At 37.7% G+C, this 22,474-nt stretch overlaps 1 protein-coding gene across 4 annotated transcripts in view; it reads left to right on the top strand.

The window, feature by feature from the left end:
• RNF19A (ring finger protein 19A, RBR E3 ubiquitin protein ligase) overlaps positions 1 to 21,750 on the top strand; it is a 59,553-nt gene extending 37,803 nt beyond the window's left edge. For all 4 annotated transcript variants that reach the window (XM_086608770.1, XM_086608773.1, XM_086608772.1 and 1 more), the window contains exons 2-10: positions 136 to 887; positions 6,912 to 7,120; positions 9,094 to 9,238; positions 9,815 to 9,977; positions 14,634 to 14,748; positions 16,845 to 17,006; positions 17,696 to 17,909; positions 18,999 to 19,142; positions 19,501 to 21,750. In XM_086608770.1, coding sequence (XP_086464896.1) covers positions 271 to 887; positions 6,912 to 7,120; positions 9,094 to 9,238; positions 9,815 to 9,977; positions 14,634 to 14,748; positions 16,845 to 17,006; positions 17,696 to 17,909; positions 18,999 to 19,142; positions 19,501 to 20,191 — 2,460 coding nt within the window. In that variant the 5' untranslated portion in view covers positions 136 to 270 and the 3' untranslated portion in view covers positions 20,192 to 21,750. The remainder of the gene's footprint in view (positions 1 to 135; positions 888 to 6,911; positions 7,121 to 9,093; positions 9,239 to 9,814; positions 9,978 to 14,633; positions 14,749 to 16,844; positions 17,007 to 17,695; positions 17,910 to 18,998; positions 19,143 to 19,500) is intronic.
• Positions 21,751 to 22,474: the final 724 nt, after the last annotated feature.

Here is a 22,474-nt window from a genome sequence, read left to right as displayed (position 1 = left end):
GAAAAAGCTGACAGAAGTATCAGGTCAGATGGTGAGAAGATGGTAGAAATAACGGTCATTAGAGTGCTGTGATCTTTCAGAACTAAAAGTGATGGATGTGATTCTAATCTTTTTTTATCTTTCCTCCTAATATAGGGAATTCCTGTGAAGAATTTGCTGGAAGCAGATATGTGTGAATTTTCTGCATGAAGACTCTCAAACTGGATTACATAATAATATGCCTATATCCTCTGACTCCATTTTGATCCTTAAATATGATTAGGGTTGTATATGAAATTTAACGCATTTTTGATGAGTGACCTAGACATGAGTTTACATCGGCAAATGGGCTCTGATCGGGACCTCCAGTCTTCTGCTTCGTCTGTGAGCTTGCCATCAGTCAAAAAGGCACCAAAGAAAAGAAGAATTTCATTGGGTTCTCTTTTTCGGAGAAAAAAAGATACAAAACGCAAGTCTAGGGATTTAAATGGAGGTGTTGATGGAATTGCAAGTATTGAAAGTATTCATTCAGAAATGTGTACAGACAAGAACTCTATATTCTCTACATGTACCTCTTCTGATAACGGAACAACCTCTAGCAGCAAACCAAGTGGAGACTTCATGGAATGTCCCTTGTGCCTTTTGCGGCACTCCAAGGACAGGTTCCCAGAGATAATGACTTGTCACCATAGATCTTGTGTGGATTGCTTGCGTCAGTATCTCCGGATAGAAATCTCCGAGAGCAGAGTTAACATTAGCTGTCCAGAATGCTCAGAACGATTTAATCCTCATGATATTCGTTTGATACTAAATGACGACATCTTGATGGAAAAATACGAAGAGTTTATGCTTAGGCGATGGCTGGTTGCGGATCCTGATTGTAGGTGGTGCCCAGCTCCAGATTGTGGGTATGTATTTTTTTTTTCCCCAATATCTGCAAAACCGTGACAGATAATGTTCATAGTATTATGCTTTTTGAAAAGGTAATTGCTTTACTTTAGCATTTTGTTACGTGTTGCATGAGTAGGTAGCAGGCAGAATTCTCTTTAAAAAATCAAACAAAATGAAGCTACAACCCACCTTCCAAAATAAAACCCTTCCTCAAGTAGGATCTTTTTTTTTTCTGCACAGAGGGAATTTCATCAATGTCATGAAACTTACTTGTAGCTGGTTGCAATGTATCTACAGCAGACAAAAAAAATTTAGATGTCGCACTGCCAAGACAACAGTGCAAAAGCTCAGACTAAAGAGAATTAAAAATTCAGTGACGGTACCTTTAACATAGTCCATTTGTTAAAGCACAGTGGGTGTTTTCAGTTTTTAACTGTGAAAAATGATTGAAGGTTTTATTTCAATAAAAAGGCCTTTCCAGTTTCAGATGTCTTTCATCTCGTGGCTGGTTAAAACACCACTTGTTGCCTGTCAACAGGATTCTGATGTAAGATAATAATGAGCTTGTTCCTGCTTATTATGTGAGGAATGTGATGTTTTAACATGGCTTTAATACTTAAACAGTTCTGAAACCATTCTGAATTCCAGCACGAGTAGGCTGAATACTACTGAGCAGCTCATCATGCTTTTCTGCTCTTGGTGTCTCATAGTGCCATTCTTCAGCAAGTTGCTCTTTGAGAGATTGTTTGCATTATCACTAATGTCTAAAGGTTATAGCCCTGATGGCGATCTGCGTGTGCAGTGCACACTAAAAACTCACAGAAGATATATCTGTTTCAAACCCTCACAGGTGAGCAATAGTTAGAAAGAAGAAAAGGAAGAATGTTGGAAAAGAACAAGCAAAATAGGACTGACTTAAGTAGATTAAATATTCCAATGCTGATGTTGAGCTGCTTAATGTTTAGGAGGATTTCAAATTTAAATGATGTTAAGAAACTTATTTGAAATATGATTTTTGCTTTCATACTTTGTATTAAATAGGATTTGTTAGTGCAAGTCAAGAGCAGAGACTGGAAAGGTGATTGTTTCCTAGATCCTCTGGTCCAAAGTGGATAGCATTGCTGTGGTGTATGAGCAGAGAAGGAGAAATTACTTGAGATGGATTGGTTGCATGAGCTTGTAAAAAAAAAAAAAAAAAAAAAAGACGTGGACAAAACCAGTACAGCTTCCTCTTAATATTTTGATAATTGCAAATGAAAACCACTAGAAGACTAGAAGGCATTACTTGATAGGCAGAAGTATGCTTCGCTGTTTTCCCTGAGTTTGGGTGTTCTGGACAAACTGTTGTTACTCAAGGTAAGGGGAAGCATGTAATAACTGTTAAACCATTTTCTGTTAAACCATGTTTCAATGATTCAGACAGTCTGCTTACTGAAGTACTAAAAAAGTAAGGTGGATTTGTTCAATAGGGACTTTCCACCTTGCTTATTTTTTGTGCCTCATTTTTCTTATCTCTTTAAAAAAAATAAATCCTAAGTATCTTTAAATGATCAGAAACTGTAATGGTAATTGCTATAGATAATACCATTCTAAAGTTAAAAATTAGATCTTCAGAGCAAAGTTAAAGTTCTGTGCAATCATGTAGGACCACAGCAATGTATTATTTAGTATACAGCAAATATTTAAATAATTGCTCCAGAACCGCCTACTACATGCTCTGCACTCTGAGGGTGCAATCCTGTGGAAAACAATGTATTGCCAGACAGCAATATGTTTTTGTGTGAGGGGAACAAACTAGTACTATATGGGCAACTTTAACTGTACCTTTGACAACATTACTTTTTCCTAATATATTTCGCATGGTAGGGAAGTACCAGTGATAGATGGATTCCATTTTTAATGCAGAGAGAGTACATCCTCACTGAATTCTCATTACTAATTTAAAATCGGATGAAGTTGGTTATATGGATACTTCTCAGCAGGATCGTTCTTTGTGGTTGTCATCCTAAAGAAAGAAAAGGTTGTGTGATGACGTTTTGTCTTCCATCCTTCTCCTGATTGCTTTTGAAACCTTTAGCACCTTCAGATATGTTGGGCAGAGGGGATTGAGCTTTCAGCGTAAATTAATCTTAAGTAGTTTTGGGAAGAAAAAACATAATACTCAAGCAAAAGACAGATCATCAGTAATGCCTCTAGCAAGAGAATTACCTGCATACGAATCCTACAGTTACCTTTTATGATTTGACCTTCCAGGCAGCCACCGAAGCACCGTCTGGCAAGTCGGTATATGCCCAGCTGGGAGCCTGCTGCAGCACTGGGCTCTCACCTCGCTGTTGGCCAGGGGAGCTGGGAGAAAACATCTGGAGGGACGTGGGAAGGAGAAGTGGGAGTGGTATAGAAAGTAATAACAGGGATTTAACGTTGTTGTGGAGCACAGGAGGAGGATGGAGAAAAGAATTGTACAGGCATGAGGTTTAGGGAAGCAAACACTACTCCGACTTTCACTGAACAGCCTACACTAACGAGCATTGCTCGAAGATGAGGTGTCACAGTACGCGCAGACTTCAGCAGAGATTTGCTTTAGCAGTTATGTGGCACAACAGTAGTCACAGTTTCTAATTGCTTTGGCAACTGCAATCAACTTGTGTGATATCCAGTGAAAATGGAGGACTTTTTTTTTTTTTTTCTGATCAGGTTTTGGCACATAGTACTGGCTGAATGCATTGGGGTTGCAATGGGAGCTGACCTGATTTTAGCATGGGTCAGATATTTCATTAAGGAGCTGGATGGAATGCATTTACTAAATTTGCGATTAATCTCAAAGTAGGAGAGGTACAATAACTTCAGAGGGTAGCATTATTTCCTAAACTTACCTTTAAAATTAGAAGTGCTGTAATAACTAGGATATAGGTGCAAATAGAACATTTTGGTAGTAAAAATTCACTGCTCAAACAGGTAGAAGAAAGAACTGAGCAGATGGTGCATGTCAATGTTGCAGTTCTCCTTAGTACTGATGAAACATCCCATGTATTATTGTTTCAGGGTTTGGACATCATACTTGGAAAAGAGGTCTTAACCAGATAAAGAGCAAATAATCATAAAAACTTTGCTTGCTGAGAAAATTCGGCAGGAAAAAAAGAAGGGGAGCTAGGTTGGTCTGCTACAATGTTTTTTTCCTACATTGCGGGCCCCTCTGTTATTTAGCATAACTATATTTAACTTTGTATTACAAACCACAGAGAATGATTAAGTAAATATATCTTATTTTCAGCTGACTTTCATTCTGTTGGGGAAAAAACCTAGGCTGTTTTTCTTACTCTATTGGGCTAAAACCAGGTCCTAGAGATGGCAAAACTGGAACCAAACATCTTGAAACAGTTAACCACAATATAGTGTATTATTACTCCTGTCTCAGTGGAGAACTTCTTATGATCCTCCCAACAAGAGAACTATGGATTAGTTGGGAGGAGAACCTCTGTTGGGGTAGTTACACCCCGGACCAGTGCCTGGGAGCTGTGGAGCCTCTAGCACTAAGGCAGTCTAATGCCAGAAATGGTCCATACTGCTGGCACCATGGTCTTTCTGACCCTGGACTACCTCGTCCTTGGCTTTTGTTGCAAGCTCAAATGCATCTTGACTGTTTGTTTTGTTTGTGTGTGGTTTTTTTTTAACCTGAAATACTGTAAAAGTCTTTGGACCAGCTGCAACCTACCTGCAGTGGCTTGGTAGCGGACACAGGTATATAGGTTGTTTATCCCTGGAGTGAATGAGCATGGATGAGGAAACCTCTTGCGCTTTCTTCCAGACTAATTTTTTGAGATTGTGTTTCTTCATATTAATTTTCTGATGTCATTTTAGCAAGCCTTAGTGAATCAGTATTCCAAATGTGTTCTGTCTTTTCTTCTGTCTGAATTATTTAATCATTTTGCTCTGAGATTGTGTTGCTGACATTATTAGAAGAGAGCAGCGATTCCTAGATTTTCTTATCAAGCAAAAAGCAGATTGGGCAAAAGAGTACAAATTCTTCATTCCTCTTCTCTTCCTACTCTACATACTTTATTCAATTAATTGTTCTTTACCTCTGCTTTTTGTTTTACTCTTTATTACTTTGAATTTGGTTGTTTGTCCTTTCTCTTAGCCTAAAAAGAACTTTTGGCTTTCATGTCACCTGTAAAATAAATGCAAAATGTTGAAATTAAACCTGTAATCTTTCAGAGTTTGAACTGAGATTTTTCTCTGGCCCAAAAAGTTGCTTTCTAAAGGTATGCCAACACATCAATCCCAAATGGGTAGTGCCTTCAGGGATATGCTTGTTCTTTATTAGTAATGGGAGGCAGAATATGAATCGATGCTTGATTCTGTGGCTCACGCTTGAGATTCTTTGATATAACGTTAGTGAGTCTTTGGATGTATCCCTGTATGTTGAAGAAGCATTTGGATCAGAGTCTCTGTGTATATACAAAGCAATTACCTTTTCAGTTGCAGTAAGTGGGAAAATAGAGTTGATTAACTTGGCAACAGTATAGAAGTGTCTGGCAAATACGGAAACAAATTTTTGCTTAGAAGGTAAGAAATATTTGAAAACAGACAAGCATAATATTTTAATTTGTAACTGTATCATCTGTAAATTAAAGGTTGAAAACTCCTATTTGTTTGCAGAACTTCTCAGGAGGGGGTAACACCTCAAACATGCTGTTTTAAAACACTAATGAAAGGGATAAGATTTGCATTAACTCTGCAGAGCTTCAGATCTAGCTACTCTAAAATGAAAATAGCTAAATTTTCAGATAGATATGTGAGTGGGAATATTTTTTTTTTAGTATCATTGCTGATAAAGAATATCTTGAGTTAATTTATGCAACTGCTTTAAATTGAGCCGAGGGTAAAAATAAGCAATTTAGTCTTTTAAAATAAAATTACCTTCATTTGAACAACCATAAATTTAAGCTCTGTTGCATTTATAAATCTGTTGAAGTCCTATTCAGGGGGACTGTTCATGGGAATGAAACTGTACATCAGTTTTAAGTGTTCATATCCGTGGACCTAGTATTATTTTCTATTTAAAAGAAAGCTATTGCATAAAATCATAAAAAAATTTCAATGGGTAGGAATATATGCATATATATATATTTGGTATTAATAGGAAGTATAATACACATTGTCTGTATTTTTATTATGTGAACTTTAAAACACAGACCTGATGGAGGAATTGATTTGTGGCAACAACTCTGTCATTGTATAGAATCATTTATGTAGTGTCTGATTACAAAATATTGTACAGAGTTTTGTAAGTCTCAATGTTTTTGGAGATTTTGCTCTGTAGTATTGTCAGAGTAAAAGTGGCAATGAAGCCCTGAACTCATCCATTTTTGCATTTAAGTTTGAAATGCTTTTAAAAATTGTCAAAAAAATCAAATTGTCTTAATGATTGAGAAATAAAAGTCCTTATTTATGAAAATACTTACTTTGTTGTTTTGACATTTTAAAATGTAAAGAGTAAAAAAACATCTATTTAAAGTAGATAGTGGTATTCATTATAAAAAGCAACCAGTAAAATACTAAAATGTCATGCAGTACCAAGTCAGATGTCTTTACAGCAATAGATTACACTACAGATCACTTAGCAGGGATCCCCCAGATGATAGAAAGGGTCAAGCTTGGACCTGCCCGTAGTGACTGGGACGCTTTTGAAACTGTAACTTTTTCTAGTTGCTTAAATACCTTTTTTTGGTTTTACTGTCCTGCTCTTCTAAACTGTACTGCATTCAGCCTTAAATACAGTATATTTCAGTACTGCATGAAATACAATCATTACACTGATTGTAGTATTTCTGTACAGAGTCTTAGTCGAATGCAGTAGTGATAGAGTTGTGGGAGGAGGTGGTAAGGAGCCTGTGCTGGCCACCTGTGCTGTCAGCTCCTGATGTCCACTGCCTTTGTACCTGCTTCAGCTGCTCTGGCAGCTGTTTTGTCTGCTTCAGCCTGTAAATAGGACTGTTGTTGTTAACAAAATTCTCTCTTGCCTCTCTTGGTTGTTCAAGATATGCTGTGATCGCTTTTGGATGTGCCAGCTGTCCCAAACTTACATGTGGACGAGAAGGCTGTGGAACTGAGTTTTGCTACCACTGTAAGCAGATTTGGCATCCAAACCAGACCTGTGATGCTGCTCGCCAGGAGAGAGCTCAAAGTCTGCGCCTGAGAACAATTCGTTCTTCATCTATCAGTTACAGCCAGGAATCTGGAGCAGCAGGTATTTATGATTAGGATACTGTGTCCACAAAATATCTTTTTAGTACATTTGCACAATTAACTCTAGAAAGGGAAGAACTGAAAAGTAGCATGGTAGATACTAGCTACTTTGTCTTTCAGAAACATAAAATATACGATTTTTAAATTTGAATTCAAATTTTAAATATTATAATTTGAAGTACTCTGTGACCACAGCGCCAGACTTCAATCTTACAGGCTTGTGTTAGCATTTTAAATTTTTTCCTTTGTAGCTGAAAAATACGAAGGCAAAGGAACTTGCTGCAACGCATTCTCTGTGTTTGGCAGGCTGACTTCATTAGTTGGATCATTTACACCCTAGGAGCACTTATTTTCTCCGCTGTAGGTGAAATTTCACAGGGCTGCTAATAATAAAAGCTGTTAAAAATAAAACTCAAAACCAATGATTTTCTGCTTTAAAAAGGGACTTTTAGTCTGATGCCAGCTCTGATGTTTGACATCAGTTTGTTAGTACTAATTTCTGTTTTTCAACAAAATGCTCATCTGTCTTGGCTACCAGAAAGCAAGTAATTCCATCTTCTTAAATTGAACTTGTTTGTAACCCACCAAACAAAGAGGATCAGAGTAGTATTTTGCGGAGCAAGAGTTCAGTTTGCCTATTAATAAGAATTGACTCTGAGCGTCACCAAACATTTTGGACTTTTTGGCAGCTTTTGTGTCTGTCTGACCAAACAAGGCAGATACTTGGGGTTAAGAGTCTCTCTTGCACCTTGAATGTAGTTAGAGCTGCTGTTCTCTAATCCAGCCCTACACTTGGGAGTCTCTAACTTGTTTGTGCTGGCTCGTTTTAACAAGGCACTCAATCTTGTCTTAAAAATTGGCATCTTGCTCCAGTTTTCAAATAAATTTTAAAATAAACTTTGAATAAATTAGCATGCCAGCTCCTTTCCTTGCCCTTTCAGTCGCTCCCAGTATGAACAGCTGTAGCTCTGTCATACCCATGTTGTAAGAACTTGCTTCATTTAGTTACTGCCCTGTAGGTTGTGCATCTGTTCCCATCTGGGAATAGCTAGTGCATCCTTTTAGCTGATCGCTGTCCTTTTGCACTGAAGTTGGTAGAGGTACTGTTTCTGCTGCTTCTGCACCTCTTAGGATATTCTGTATACCAAGTATAATCCCCTGTTTTCCCTTTGTCCTATCTAGTAGAACAGAGGTAGTAAACTTGGGCTTCTGCACTAGGAGCTGCAAGTTATTTCTGCTGCTGTGAGTAAATAGCTTGTCCTGAAGTGCACATGCTAACCAGTAATGTGGAAGAACGAAGGTCACAACTGTGGTTGTCAGTATGCCACTATTTCACTGTTGCTCAGTGACCCCTTGTTTGTTAATGATAGAGCTGGTCACTTAACCGTATTTTTCAATATTTGACTTGGGAACAAGGAGATCCTCCAGGATTTTTTTTGCTACAATGTTGTTTTTTTTCTGGGGAGTTAAGTATTAAGTAGGGCTATGAAAAGGACTGAAGAGGAGGCTGGTGATACCAAAGAAATGCACTTAATGTGGAAGGGGAGATGGATTTAAGATAAGTAACAGAGTTGAGACTGAATATTCAAGAAAAAGACTCATAACGGTGCGAAATGTAAGAGGATTATATTTAAAGAGACTATATTATCAGTCCTGTGTTAACATACATATTTAATGTCTGACTTTAATATACATTACATTAATCTTAGAAAATCCTTACAGAGTGTATGCATTAACTATTCAATTACTTGAATGTGATCTAATATGTCTTGTCTTCATTAGTTTTACTTGGTCCAAGGTTTACAAATAGCTATCAAGTCATTGCCAAATCAAGATTTGTAAAGCAAACTTCTAATAAACTCCTTCTGTTTTTCAGATAAAGCTTCAATCAGTTTTCCCAAACATATGTCTATATTTTGATTAAATCTGGTTGTCTAAAGAACTGATATTATCTTAAAATTAATTTTTAAACAGCTGATGACATAAAGCCATGCCCACGCTGTGCTGCTTATATAATAAAAATGAACGATGGAAGCTGCAATCATATGACTTGTGCTGTCTGTGGCTGTGAATTCTGTTGGCTATGTATGAAAGAGATCTCGGATTTACATTATTTAAGGTACATTTAAGAAAAAAAAATACCTATATGGCTGGTAATTTGTTTTCTAAAGTATACAGAAGTGGATTTCTGGCTGCTTAAGTCTGGCTTTCTTCCTGTTGGAGTAGAGAATCACGGTTGAAGTGTCTATATCTGAGAATTAAGTTAGTTTTCAATGCATGTACTTAAATGAGTACTTTGGTTTTTTATTTTAGAGTATTTTTCTAAGTTTCACGCATGCAATGTGTACTTGGTATAAGAAATGAAGTGTTTTAGAACATATCTGCTATTTTTACTGCTGTCTTAAAAATACTGCTGTATTGTCTTCATAGTAAGTGATACAAAAACTCTGATATATGTTACCTGTGAACCACATATTGGCATGTGGTAATATGCTATATGCTTCTCTTTATGTTGCAAAATACTCTATAAAGGCAAAAAACATCTGAAGAAATCATAACTGATGTTTTAGTATCCATAACATCTGTAACTTGAACCTAAGAGCAATAATTTTGTAACTAGAGAACAGTTCAGTACTGTATAGTTATGTTGGTTTACTTACAATTTCTTTACAGTCTTCTTACTTCTTTCTATTAGCCCTTCAGGTTGCACATTTTGGGGAAAGAAACCATGGAGCCGTAAGAAGAAAATACTGTGGCAACTAGGGACACTTGTTGGAGCTCCTGTAGGAATTGCCTTAATAGCTGGCATTGCTATTCCTGCTATGATTATTGGAATTCCTGTGTATGTGGGACGTAAGGTAAAATGTGTTACAACTCCTAACATGCTTCAGGTTTTACCTTCTGCATCGTATGACTTGGGTAATGCTATGTTCAGTTGGCCATCTTCACCAGTTTAAAAAAAAACTACAAGCAAACAACAAAAAACCCCAAACAAAACAAAACCAAAAACCAAACCACGTCAAAAAAACCTGGAACAAACCAACCTCTAAGTTGTTTAAAGGTATTTATTAAAATTGTACAGGAAGGAGAAGCAGTGTTTTTAAGAATGTAGTTCCCTTTGAAACAGACAGACCAAAACATCAAACAATTTCCAGTTTCTGCATCTTGCCGTGGAAGTTCTTGCATGCTTTTTCAAAATGACTGTTTTTAATCTGTTTCCCTTATGTTACTTAGAATGAAACAATATTTAGAGGAGAAGAAAGGCAAAAAGGAAATCCTTCTTATTTTTCTTAACAGCAGATAGTTACCAGCATTTTAGTATAAAATTTTGCTAGTATAGATTTGTGCATGCACACATTTAAGCATTTATACTCAGCAGCTTGTTGATTGCCTTGGGCTAGTCCACCATGTGGAGCAGTGTTCAGTTCAGGTAGCTAGACAACACCTATCTTCATTTTACTGTTTGTAGGAATCTGCTAGAAACGACCATGTTAATGAGAAGATGGTTGATGTATTTCCTCTCCAGAATATAATAGTTTTTAGTATAAAGTCATGACAAATTGCAAGGAAAAGAAAGGATAATTACATCTTGTATTTGTAATTTAAGGTAAAGTAGTAAGTTACTAAAGTCTTCTGGAAACGGGTTTTTTGAAATGATCACTTGATTCAGCAGGTGTTTAGTGTTCTGTTACGTGTCCTGGTTGGCGTAATTAGAAGATTTTCTAATTCCCATCCTCATTTTATCAGCATGGGTTCTCGTAGTGACTGGCACAGACACCTAATTCTGTGTTTGTTAGGCAAGGGGATGGCAGGAGTGTTTCTCTCACATGAGCTGTTGCTGCTAGACAAAATGTCCAGGGATGCATCTTTTCTGCTGAATTTTCATCTTTTTCTTTCAAGCAAATACTACTACTTTCTGCTATTGTTGGTTTTTGACCATTCTATTCTGTTTTATCTTAGTCCCTTACTGACATTGGAACCTTATACATGATAAGAGGAAGAAAGCAGCAGTTACCTGTTTTAAATTACTATTGCATGTTCTACTTTTCTCATTAGATTTTGGGATAGGTCCCCATCACTGAGCACCTTTCATGTCTTAATGGTAAAGTCTCAGAAAGCTGGTCTGTGAGGGCAGCCTCATGAGAATTTCCATTGTACTCCACTGCTTAATGGTTGTTTTTTTGTGACTCCTGTCACGTGTTTGCACTTTTCTTCAAAATATCTGATGATTGAGATTCCACAGGCTCTCCTAGAGAGAAAAAAAAATTGATTCTTCTGACATTAATGTAAATTTTCTTTCTACACTAAATTCTTATTGCCCTATCTTCAGCTGATATAAAGAATCCTTTTGCTTTTGAATATCCCATTACATATTTGATAAATTTTCAGTCCACTATCTCTAAACAAACCTAGCACTTTGAGTTTTTTTTGACAAACTGTCAAGAAAACAGACTGGTTTAGACTTCTGGTTCTCATCTTCTTTTCTGGATTTCCTTCCAGTTGTGTATACCACCTTTGTTTTTGTCCAGTTTGAATACAGCAGTTAAGTTGCAGCATTACTACTGCTGAGTTAAATGAAAGGGTGATCCTGTGTGTATAACTGCTAGTTATCTCTTTCTCAGCAACATGCTATTTTCATTTTGTGTACTCTAAAACAGATACCCTTCCCAATTTAGGCAATTGGTCCCTTCTGAAGGGTAGTCTTGAACTCATTACCATTGTGCTGCATCTTAGTCATTTCAGTCCCATTTTTTAAAATTCTCAACATTAATATGGGTTCTGGCATTCTTGCAACCTTGCCAGATTGTGTTGGCCTGAAATTCAACACACATTCCTCTCCTTCCATCTTCCAGCTTAATAAAAATGTTGAATACTCTTGGATCCAGGTCATATGTCTTGGAAAGTATAGGGTGAAGAGTTTCAATTTGGGGAGTAAGAAAACCTAATGATAACTTGGATGTTTTCTATCAGTTTTACCTGAAGCTAATAGCAGTTTCTTCTAGTCCACTTTTTGTTCTGGACCTTTACAACCTGTTTGAGTGTCATACAAGAAATGTCAAAATTTTGTTCAAGTCAGTGTGACATCTGCTTCTTCCCATCCTCAAGGCTAGTTATCTTGTCACAGAAGAAAATTAGATTGACGTGATTTCTATTTGAAAAAAAAATCAGAGAATCATAGAATGGCATAGGCTGGAAGGGACCTCAGAGATCATCTAATCCAACCTCCCTGTCATGGGCAGGGACACCTCTCACCTCTCAACTGGTCTTCAATTCGCCAGCTTCTTGGTTTACAGCTTTTTAAAGATTATCATTGCAACATCTTCTGTGAATAACAATTTTCAAAAATTATTATTAGTGGCTCTGAAATTGGGCCTGCTAACATATTTTTCGGATCACCTAATATAAGTACACTCTAACCAGTTGTCTTCCTACAGATCTTAGTCCTTTGTCACCAGTCACCTGGCTCACGGTTGATCTTTAGTGATAACTGAAAGGGAAAAAAATTGAACAGGCCTCCAGTTTCATCCACTGCTGTCTTGTCTTTTTGTTAAAAAGCAAGTTGATCCATTTTGGTCTTCCTCTTACTAACAGTGTACATGTAGAATAATTGTGTGTTGACTTTGATGTCCCTTGCTTTTTGTCTCCTCTATTTTAACCTTTCTGATTTTGTCCTGACACCCTCATGCTGTTTCTTTATTACCATTCATAGTAATCTGACCTACTTTCTATTTTCTTAATGCTGCTGCTGCTTCAGAAAAGGAAGCTTCGTTGTTCTTTTACAACATTCTGTCTGTCTTCTGCATTGGAAGAGTTTGTACTTGTGCTTTGATAGTTTTTTTTTAAGGAAGTGCTAGTCCTCTCTTTTTATAGATACAAGTCTTGTAACCTACCAGTTTTCTGAATTTATTGAAATCTCTCTTATTCTGGCCCAGTATTTTTATTTGGATATTCTTTAGTCCTTACTGAATATTCTGAAGTCTCTTATTTCATAGTCATTCCTACCAATGTAACCTTCTATCTTCATATTTTCAATCAGTTGCTCCTTTGTAACCATTGCCTTCCATTCCTTTTTGTTGCTTTATGTTTAATGAATCCAGTAGCCTTTATAGATAACTTTGTTGTGTGCCTTTTGTTTCGGTAGTTAAAATTGCCCGTAATGGTAAAATTCAGTGCCTGAGGTGATCCTGGTAATTTCTCACAGAGCCCCACGAAACCTGATGTTCCTGGGTTTGTAATTCTTACACACTCATACTGTAAGAGTGTTCAATTTTTGCTTTTTAATTCATAGATGTTCCACATTCAAGTGCTCACTCACTCCTTGTTGCTCTTTGTATAATGTACCTCAGAGCAAGCAAATGCATCCTCGTTATACAAAGTGCAATGTCTTCTCTGCCCTTTCCTTGCCTGTTTTGCCTGAACAAATACAAATACTTTAGGCTTATTCCAAAATGAGAACTACTGTTAACTAAATCTTTAACTGAAATTATAATTCAGAAAGCACAACACTTAACAAAACTTCCAGTTTGTTTTTCATCATTCTTCTTGCAGTACATATTGATATAAAAATACTGTGATTATCCTCTTAATACTCTTTTGTGTTTCTCCGTAGATGTAGTGAGGATTAACTCATGACAACCATTAAGATAGTGTGACCTCTTGTTCCTTTATAATTACGTCATCCAAAGACAATGACAGATGAAGTGCATATCCCTGAAAAGCCGTGCTCCTAGAGAGAGTAAATGAAACACAAAAAAATAGGAAATCTCTGTAAAACAGTGATCTTTGAAGGTCTTTCGGGTTCATGTGGGATTTACAGCACATAAGTTTCAGGCAGTCGCATTTCAGAGTTCTTGCAGGCTTGAACCATCAGTAAGGAGGTTGGTTAGCAGATTCCTCAGTAAATAGCAGCACAGCTAAGACTTTGGTTTGCCAAAGTATTTCCTGTCTCAGCAGCTTGTGATGAGAGGGTGCCAGAGCAACGGAGCTCTTGCTCTCCCCCATCCCAGGATGTGTTTGGTGAAGGCTACCTTACTACAAGATTTTCATGGCTCTGTTATGTCAACTTCTGTTTCCAGAGATCTAATAATCTGTGAAAGCTTCACTCTGTATTGTTCAGGGGAAAGGTGACTGGGAATAAGAAGTGTCAATTTGATTAGATGTGATAATTTTTTGACCTTGAAAATGGTCTACTTTTCCCAGCTACGTAGGCTGGTGTAATGATTAAACAAACAAAGCTGTTCAATGATTTAGCTCTTCTAACTTGATGCTGAAAGTAAATGCTTAGTTGCTGGATGGGAGGACTTGTGACTTTTAAGAAGTTGCCCAAAATTAAGAAATGTATAAATTTTCTTTTCTTTGAGGTAAGTTAAGGAATAAATCATGACATAGAATGTGGTCTTTCTGAAAAAGAGCAGAATACAAATTCCGAACTATTATACGTCAGTAGTTCTGTCCTTGCAGCAATGTATTATGACGATAATATTCTAAACTTTTTCTTCTTTTTTTCTCTCAAGATTCACAATCGATACGAAGGCAAAGACATTTCAAAGCACAAGCGAAACTTGGCTATAGCAGGTGGTGTAACCTTATCTGTAATTGTTTCTCCAGTAGTAGCTGCAGTAACTGTAGGTAAGCAAATACTACTGTTTTGTGTATTGGTAGCACCTTGCAAACAGAACTCTATAAGCACTCATGAATAAAACAGTTGAGATTAAGACTTATAGTATCCTTTGATAGTTGAAAGAACTGAGAAAATGAGGAGTCTGAGATTAGACGTTTATTGGGGCAGAATGGAGAATACAGTACTTCAGGAAATGCTGCATTAAAGTGAAGAATTAAAAAGAATTTTTACATTGCAAATAGAAGTTTCCACTTGTCATATCTGGCTTTTAAAACTTAAATATTTAAAGCTTTTTTTAAATGACTGACCAAGGAAAAACTGTTGCCAGTTTTCTGAGTCTATTCATATTTCAATAACTTCATATCAAACTTCTCTGAACACAGAAGAAAAATACAGTCTCTTACGCTTAACATTGCAGTAGTTGACAAACTATTATGCTCTGGAAGTCAGTTTGAATTCTATCATATTCCTTCTTATGGGGATTGTTGAGGATAGGATTTGAGGAAAATCGGGCTGTACACTACAAAATATTTATTATCTTACCACGTAATTTCAAGATTGCTATAAACAAACCCTGATTTTTTTGAAAGGAGTGGACTTGCCCAGTGCTGCCTTGCTTCTCCTTTGTTGCAGCACAGGCATCTTTATGGCTGCACAGTAAGCTGCCGTGGATAACTGATTCATGTTAAGACCCACCGTTTAGTTTTAAGCTGAATCAGTCCCCTGATCCAATTCATCATGCAGTTGTGTATGCAGTATTCCCCCTTGTGCCAGAAGCAATGCTCAGAGGAATGACTGGCCATGGGAAGACAGGGCCGCTTGTGGCAAGTGATGGTTTAAATTGGCCATGAAGCTGTGGCTTTAAACTGCATGTTAACAATGGTTGACTGCTGTGCAAATGCAGATGTGCTAGTCATAAAACCCTCTCTGGTGTCTCTGCATTGCATTGTCCCCATGTAGCTGCAGTGTCAGATCTCCACTAAACTGGTAGCGGGACACAAAGTCTCATAGATACATTTATAGGTCTGCTTTACTTAATTTTTTAAAGCTGTTTCTTATTCCTGACTGGAGATAAAACTTGGCTTCTTAGGGAAAGCAGTTCAGTTTTGTTTTGTGGAATTTTTATTCTCCCCCTGTTGCCATTAACACATAGCCTTCAGTCTCAGGACGTTATTTGGCTTCTAAAATAGGGGCCTTGAGAATATGGATTTCCTCCTTGAAATGCTGAGAAATATCTAGTGAAAGGGACTTCTTACAACTGGAACCCTTCTTTTACATTAGAGTGAGGAGCTTTTGCATTGGATCTGCCTCCATCCTGGCTTTTTCAGAGTGGGCCAGCTTGCTGTTTTTCAGTCTACCATTTTTCTGTACTTTGTGTGGACTGCCATCAGCAAAGCCATAGAGCGGTTTAATTCATATGCCAAAGGAATGAGTTTCACAGTCCACTAGAAGTGGTGGGATGGATGTGTGTGTATATCTGTGTGTGCTTTAGCCCACGGTTCCTTTCACTGGTTTTCCTTAATTCCTGCCACCTTGCTCCAGAGAAATGTTTCCTTTTAAGGACAACTTGTTTAATGAAGTATTTTAAATTAAATCAGTGTGATACAATAAATATGAAAGATCCCACACTAATAATGTTAAGTCCTATAAATAGATAGCAAAGCCCTGTCTGACTTCAGTGGATGCAAAATCAAGCCCCTTATTAAATTAGTAGAGGTAGTAACATTTTTAGTTGAATAACATTTGAAATAGATCTCTATTTCTGCTTCTCAGGTGGAACATTATTACATTCCTCATTGGAGCTTATATGAACCTTTAAAGTATTTTCATTGTGTTTGTAAAAGGTGTTATGGACACACTGGAAGTATTAGTTCATCAAGCATTAAGCTTCTCTGCCTACCAATGCTGATAGAGGACATTCTGCCTGCTGAAAGTACTTTTCCTGTCATTTCACCTTAGTGATTTACCAATATTTATTAATTTTACTACCTCCTGATTTCTTTGAAGTGTGAAATATTAAGTAATCATGGAAAGTGAAATGGCTTTTATGAAAGCCTCCAAAATACAAGTCACGTTTAATGAAAGACTTTACTTTGTTCTGTAGGTATTGGTGTTCCTATTATGCTGGCTTACGTGTATGGAGTTGTTCCAATTTCCCTCTGCCGAAGTGGAGGCTGTGGTGTGTCAGCAGGCAATGGAAAAGGTGTCAGGATAGAATTTGATGATGAAAATGATATAAATGTTGGTGGAACAAATGCAGCTGTAGGTAAGAACATTCGTGTTTCATTTTCTATACATTTGGTCTTCGTGACTTATATTTGATGGCCTTAGATACTAGAGTACTTATTTGCAGAAGAGGAATTACACAGTTACGACTACCTCCGCTTGTTGCTGAAAGACCAGCTGTCAGATGAGGATAGCTTTTCTGTGTTTGTGTTGTGCTATGCTGTAATATAACCATTTAAAACTTTTCTTACTCATTTTAATCAGTGCCAGGCTCAAGTAAAGTCTTTTCCATAGGTAAAAGTTTTAAGATAAAATTAATGCTGCTTTTTCAGAACAACTGGTTTGTGGAAGCTTGCTGGCTGACTTTCATATTTTTTTCTGTAATGGGGAACTGAATACTGCTCTGGTGCTTTTTAAGTTTTAATTATATGGCAGTATCCTTTGGGGTAGGGTCTGTCTGTGTTCCTTGACTCTCTGTTACCTTCCTATCCATTGTTAACTTTTTTGGTGTCTTAATTATGTGATGTTAGGGATAACTACTATAGCAACTCCAAGAAAGGGTTTATTGGTGTGAGGGGTTTTCTTTTTGACAAAGTTATCTTTTTGTCACAGTTATGTTTTATAAATCCTTTTTCTCAGCATAATTTCAGCAACAGTTTCCATGGTCACATTCCAGAAGCTATTAAGTTCTACTTCCAGAACTGACAAGCCTTCTTTACTTCTGTCTAGATGCTACTTCAGTAGCAGAGGCACGTCATAACCCTAGCATAGGCGAAGGAAGCGTTGGAGGACTGACTGGCAGCTTGAGTGCAAGTGGTAGCCACATGGACAGGATAGGAGCCATTCGAGACAACCTAAGTGAAACCGCTAGTACCATGGCCCTGGCCGGGGCCAGTATAACAGGGAGTCTCTCAGGAAGCGCGATGGTTAACTGCTTTAACAGGTAAGAGACCTGCTTTCTGCCGTATGGTATCCTGCTCTACATGTGAGCAGAGGAAGTGATATTACAAGGCTTTTTCATTTTTATTTTAAATTGGGTCCTATTAAAAGGAACTGTCTTTGAGAGATACAGTTCATCTCTGATAAACTTGCTGATTTCCAAGAGATCCTGCCAGGCTACAATCCTCAAAGAAGAGTTTGAAATTTTTTTTAGGGTGAGCAGGGCCTGAGATCTTGTTCTCCTGATTCCCAGGAGAGCAGCCTCTACCCAAGAGTCAGTGGGAGGCACAATTCAGAAGTCCAGGCTATATGAAATAAGGAGGGCAGGATAGCATCAAGGATTTCCTTATGCTGGGACAAGTGTTTCAAGCTCTGATTGCTGAGTGAGCTATGCCTATCCCCTTTAAAGAGCAGAGAGTGGAAAAGAAAACAAAAACCACTTGCAATTCACTGTCAGGACATGGATAAACAAGGCATTTGGGAAAAAGCTTATAATTTGATTTCTGGTTTATCTGCTCAGCCCAACTTAAAATTGCTCAAGTTCCTATTATTCCTGTTGCAATTGATAACAATACAATATAAAGCAGAGTACAGAACACAGTTCTTTGCCTGTTATTTTATTAGTAATAATTTTGCAGCTGGAGAAACAGGGAAACTGTAATGTCTGGAAACTGTAATGTCTTGAACTTATGTATCCTTCTGATTTGTGTTTTCCATTTTTAGTGTACAGTACACTATCTGCAAAAGAATAGTTGCTAAGCCTGGAAGCTGTTCCTGTAAATCTCAGGAAGGAAAGAATCCAGAACCTCTGGGTTAACATGCAACATTTTGCTTTGTTGGAAAATAGATCTGGTTTTGCTTTTGTGCGTTTTTGTTTTGTTTGTGGTTTTTTTAATCAGAAAATAGTAATTTTTGACAGTGGGAAGGGAATAACCTATTTCAGTATGGTAAATATGCACATCTGTACTGGAATAACTAATAAACTCTACTTATTACTGCATGGTGGAGAAACTCTACAAAGTGATGCTAATTTTCAGCTAGTGTGCTTTAACTGTAGCAGCAGTTTATGCAATTCTCTTTCTTTCTCTCCAAGACTGGAAGTACAAGCAGATGTGCAGAAAGAACGATACAGTCTGAGTGGAGAATCTGGTACAGTTAGCTTGGGAACAGTTAGTGATAATGCCAGTACCAAAGCAATGGCAGGATCCATTCTGAACTCTTACATCCCGTTGGACAGGTAAGAGAAGTGTGGTGAGAACAGAAGACTAATGAGCCTTGCTTCTAAGCATGCCTCAGCTGTTCTAGTGCAATGATTACCCTTTGAAACTGCAAATTTTGTTACAAATTGAATTACGTGTGACTGCTTATATTTGCCAAGGTTATTTTCCGAAGAGGAACACCATTGCTATAGCTCAGTAAAGTGTTTGATCTTTCAGACTTTGTGTTTTTCTTTGGGCTGTTTATTTGGTTAAACACTTAACTTTTCTAAAACATCTCCCTAACTTTCTTTTGCTATGTATTTTGGAAAGCAGTAGGAGTTTGTTTTGGTGTGTTAGCTGGCTTGTCTTACACTCATGGATTCTTTCTTGTTCTAGGGAAGGCAACAGTATGGAAGTGCAAGTGGATATTGAATCAAAGCCAGCCAAATTCAGACACAACAGCGGAAGCAGTAGCGTTGATGATGGCAGTGCTGCGGGTCGTAGTAATGTCGGTTGTTCATCGGCCTGCTTGCCGGAAAGTAAATCGAGTGCCACCAAGTGGTCCAAAGAAACAACAGCAGGAAAAAAATGTAAAGGTAAGCTGAGAAAGAAGAGTAGCATGAAGATAAATGAGACAAGAGAGGACATGGATGCTCAGCTTTTGGAACAACAAAGCACAAACTCCAGTGAATTTGACTCTCCCTCTCTTAGCGATAGTATTCCATCTGTAGCAGATTCTCACTCGAGCCATTTTTCTGAGTTTAGTTGCTCAGATATGGAAAGTATGAAAACTTCCTGTAGCCACGGTTCCAGTGACTATCATACTCGCTTTACCACAGTCAGTGTTCTCCCAGAGGTGGAAAATGATCGCTTGGAAAACTCTCCGCAGCCAAGTGGAATCCCTGCGCCTGTTCCGACAGCCCCAAGCACTGATGTTCCACAGCTGAGTTACATTGCTGAGGAAAGCATTAATAATGGATCTTCAACAGATGTAGGTTTAGGTGTTGGTGAAACACTGAAAGAAACAAACAACAATCATTCACAACATGCTGTGGAATTAAGCACTGCTATTCAGACTGAAATTTAAGCCTGTAAGCGCTGCAAAAATATATTTACCACTAAAGAACCCTGTCTGAAAGCTGGTTGAATTACATGCGACTTTCGTAGGTTTTGGTTTTCAGCAGAAGCAAGGTTTTGATACAACTGCATTTTATATATACTTGTCTGATAAGGCAAAATACTTCATATGGCTCTTAGACCTGTGAAGAGACATGAAGGCTTTAACCAAGTGCATTACAGCAGTACGAATACGTCCATGTTTTGTATTTTTGCCACAACTTTGCTTGAAAGCATATACTTGGTGTATTTAGATAAAAATCGGTAAATTCTTAATATGTTAAATGCTGAAATGAATAATATGTCCTGCACTGTTCACTTGGAAAATATGGGGTTTGGGATAACTGGGTGTTAGCTGAGCGTTAGTGACTTAAAACCATTCTTGTGTGAACTCTATTTAAAGGGAAGCAAAAGTTTTGCAGAGACCTATACAAATATATTTCGACAGTGAATATTCGTAACAATTTTGTTTCATAACTGGACACACTGTATTTAGAATGCATGTAGAATGAACTGCGTATCTTCAGATGGATGTAGCCTGTGTCAGAAGTGTTTGTATGTGTGTACCCTTTGAGCAAGGTTATGGCATTTTACATAGTTTTGAAACAGAAGAAATTGGTACTAAATATATGGTGGAATGGAGATGTCACCTGTGAAGAACAGTGGGGTTACTTATTTATTCATGCAACCAACCATGCAGCAGATAAGGCTACTATATAGTGTATAAAACCTGTAAAATAACAATCCAGTGATTTATAAGCATTGTAGAAACGCAGATGCAGTCACCTTTCATGAGCGGGGAAAATGGTGCCCCATCAATTCTTGGTGCCTTTGGAAAAGACTGGGTTTGAAGTGCCTGGTCGTTTGAGGATTTTACTGTAATGTTCTCCAGAATGTCCTCTTTGGCCACCTTGGATCACAAAAGAAGATTCTAGTGAACAAAATAACTGTGGTATATAAATGTGTAGTAGTAATAATGAAATATTAGCCTACCAAAGACTCACTCAGGCTTTCGTGGACATGACATCTCTTTGCAAGACATGCCTATCTTCAGTCCCAGAATCGAAGTGCAGTGCAATGACTGCCCAGGTGCAAAGATGGGTTCCAAATATGCTGGCTTTTTAATTTTTCTTTTGCATATGGAAGATGTACAGCTGAACACAAGCTGAAGTTGGCCAAAGCGCCTGCACTGTTAACATTTTTTTGCTATGTAATTCACTAAAATGAAAAAAAAAACCAACCCACCAAACAAATTGTGAATATCAGAATAACAGTTAACGATGTTCTGTCTTGTGTTTTATGTATTGCCATTATGGTGCTATGGGAAGTTTGGTTGGATAATAAGGAAATGCCATCAGCTGCAGTCCTCTTCCATGACTTATCCTCACCAGTTTCAGTAATATGCTTGTAACACTAGTGCCAGTTACGTTATTTGATAATGCTTGTTACAGTATTTGTATATTTGCAATTCAGTTTTGCTTAATAATATGCGTGTAAACTGCATATCTGAAATAAATGTCCAGATACTGACTTCTAGTTGTCCTTTGGTTAGTGTGCTGATTGGCCTCCTAAAATGTGTATGTGCCCAGAAGGAGCTGCTTTTCTGTAAGGTGCTGACTCCTGACATCGCTTGTTGCCTTTAAGCGTTTCCGTTTTGTTAGGTGTGCTTTGGAGGTTGAAGGCTCTGATACTTCAGAATGTAAGATCTAAAGTTAGTTGCGCTTTGCACAAGACTTCAACCTGGTTTCTTTTCATCTTACAGAGCAGCAATCTGAGCTGCCTCTGTGGCAGGCAGGACAGTAAATGGGTCTCTAGGAGGATGCAGCTCTGGCGTAAGCATGTTACTCTGAACAAAATTGCACTATCTTGGTACAAGTGGACAGGCTGCAGTTGGATTGCTGAGCTAACCTCAGGCTCTACTTTCTCTCTCTAAAGTGGTGCTCTTCCCATTTCACACAGTCTGTAAGAAGTTTATTCTGAAATACTGACGATTGGCTGGAGTTTCTGGGTAACAACTGGTATTTTTTGCTTGGCTGAACTGCCTCTTCATTAGGCTCCTTCTCTCACCTGAATCATGACAGACTTGGGAAGTAAGAAGCTAGAACTGATTGGGATGCATTACAGAAGATACAGCTGGATCTGCCTCATCCTAAACCCATACATAAACTATGTTTATATCGGAATGAATAACAAGAGGATAACTGTTACGCGGGGTCAACTCTAAAGCTACAATTGGAGCATTATTTATACTGCT

The sequence above is a fragment of the Tauraco erythrolophus genome, chromosome 3 (assembly GCF_009769465.1).
Source record: "Tauraco erythrolophus isolate bTauEry1 chromosome 3, bTauEry1.pri, whole genome shotgun sequence".
Taxonomy (NCBI): Eukaryota; Metazoa; Chordata; class Aves; order Musophagiformes; family Musophagidae; genus Tauraco; species Tauraco erythrolophus.
The sequence above is the reverse complement of the archived record's forward strand: the minus strand, read 5'-3'. Positions and strand labels throughout refer to the sequence as shown.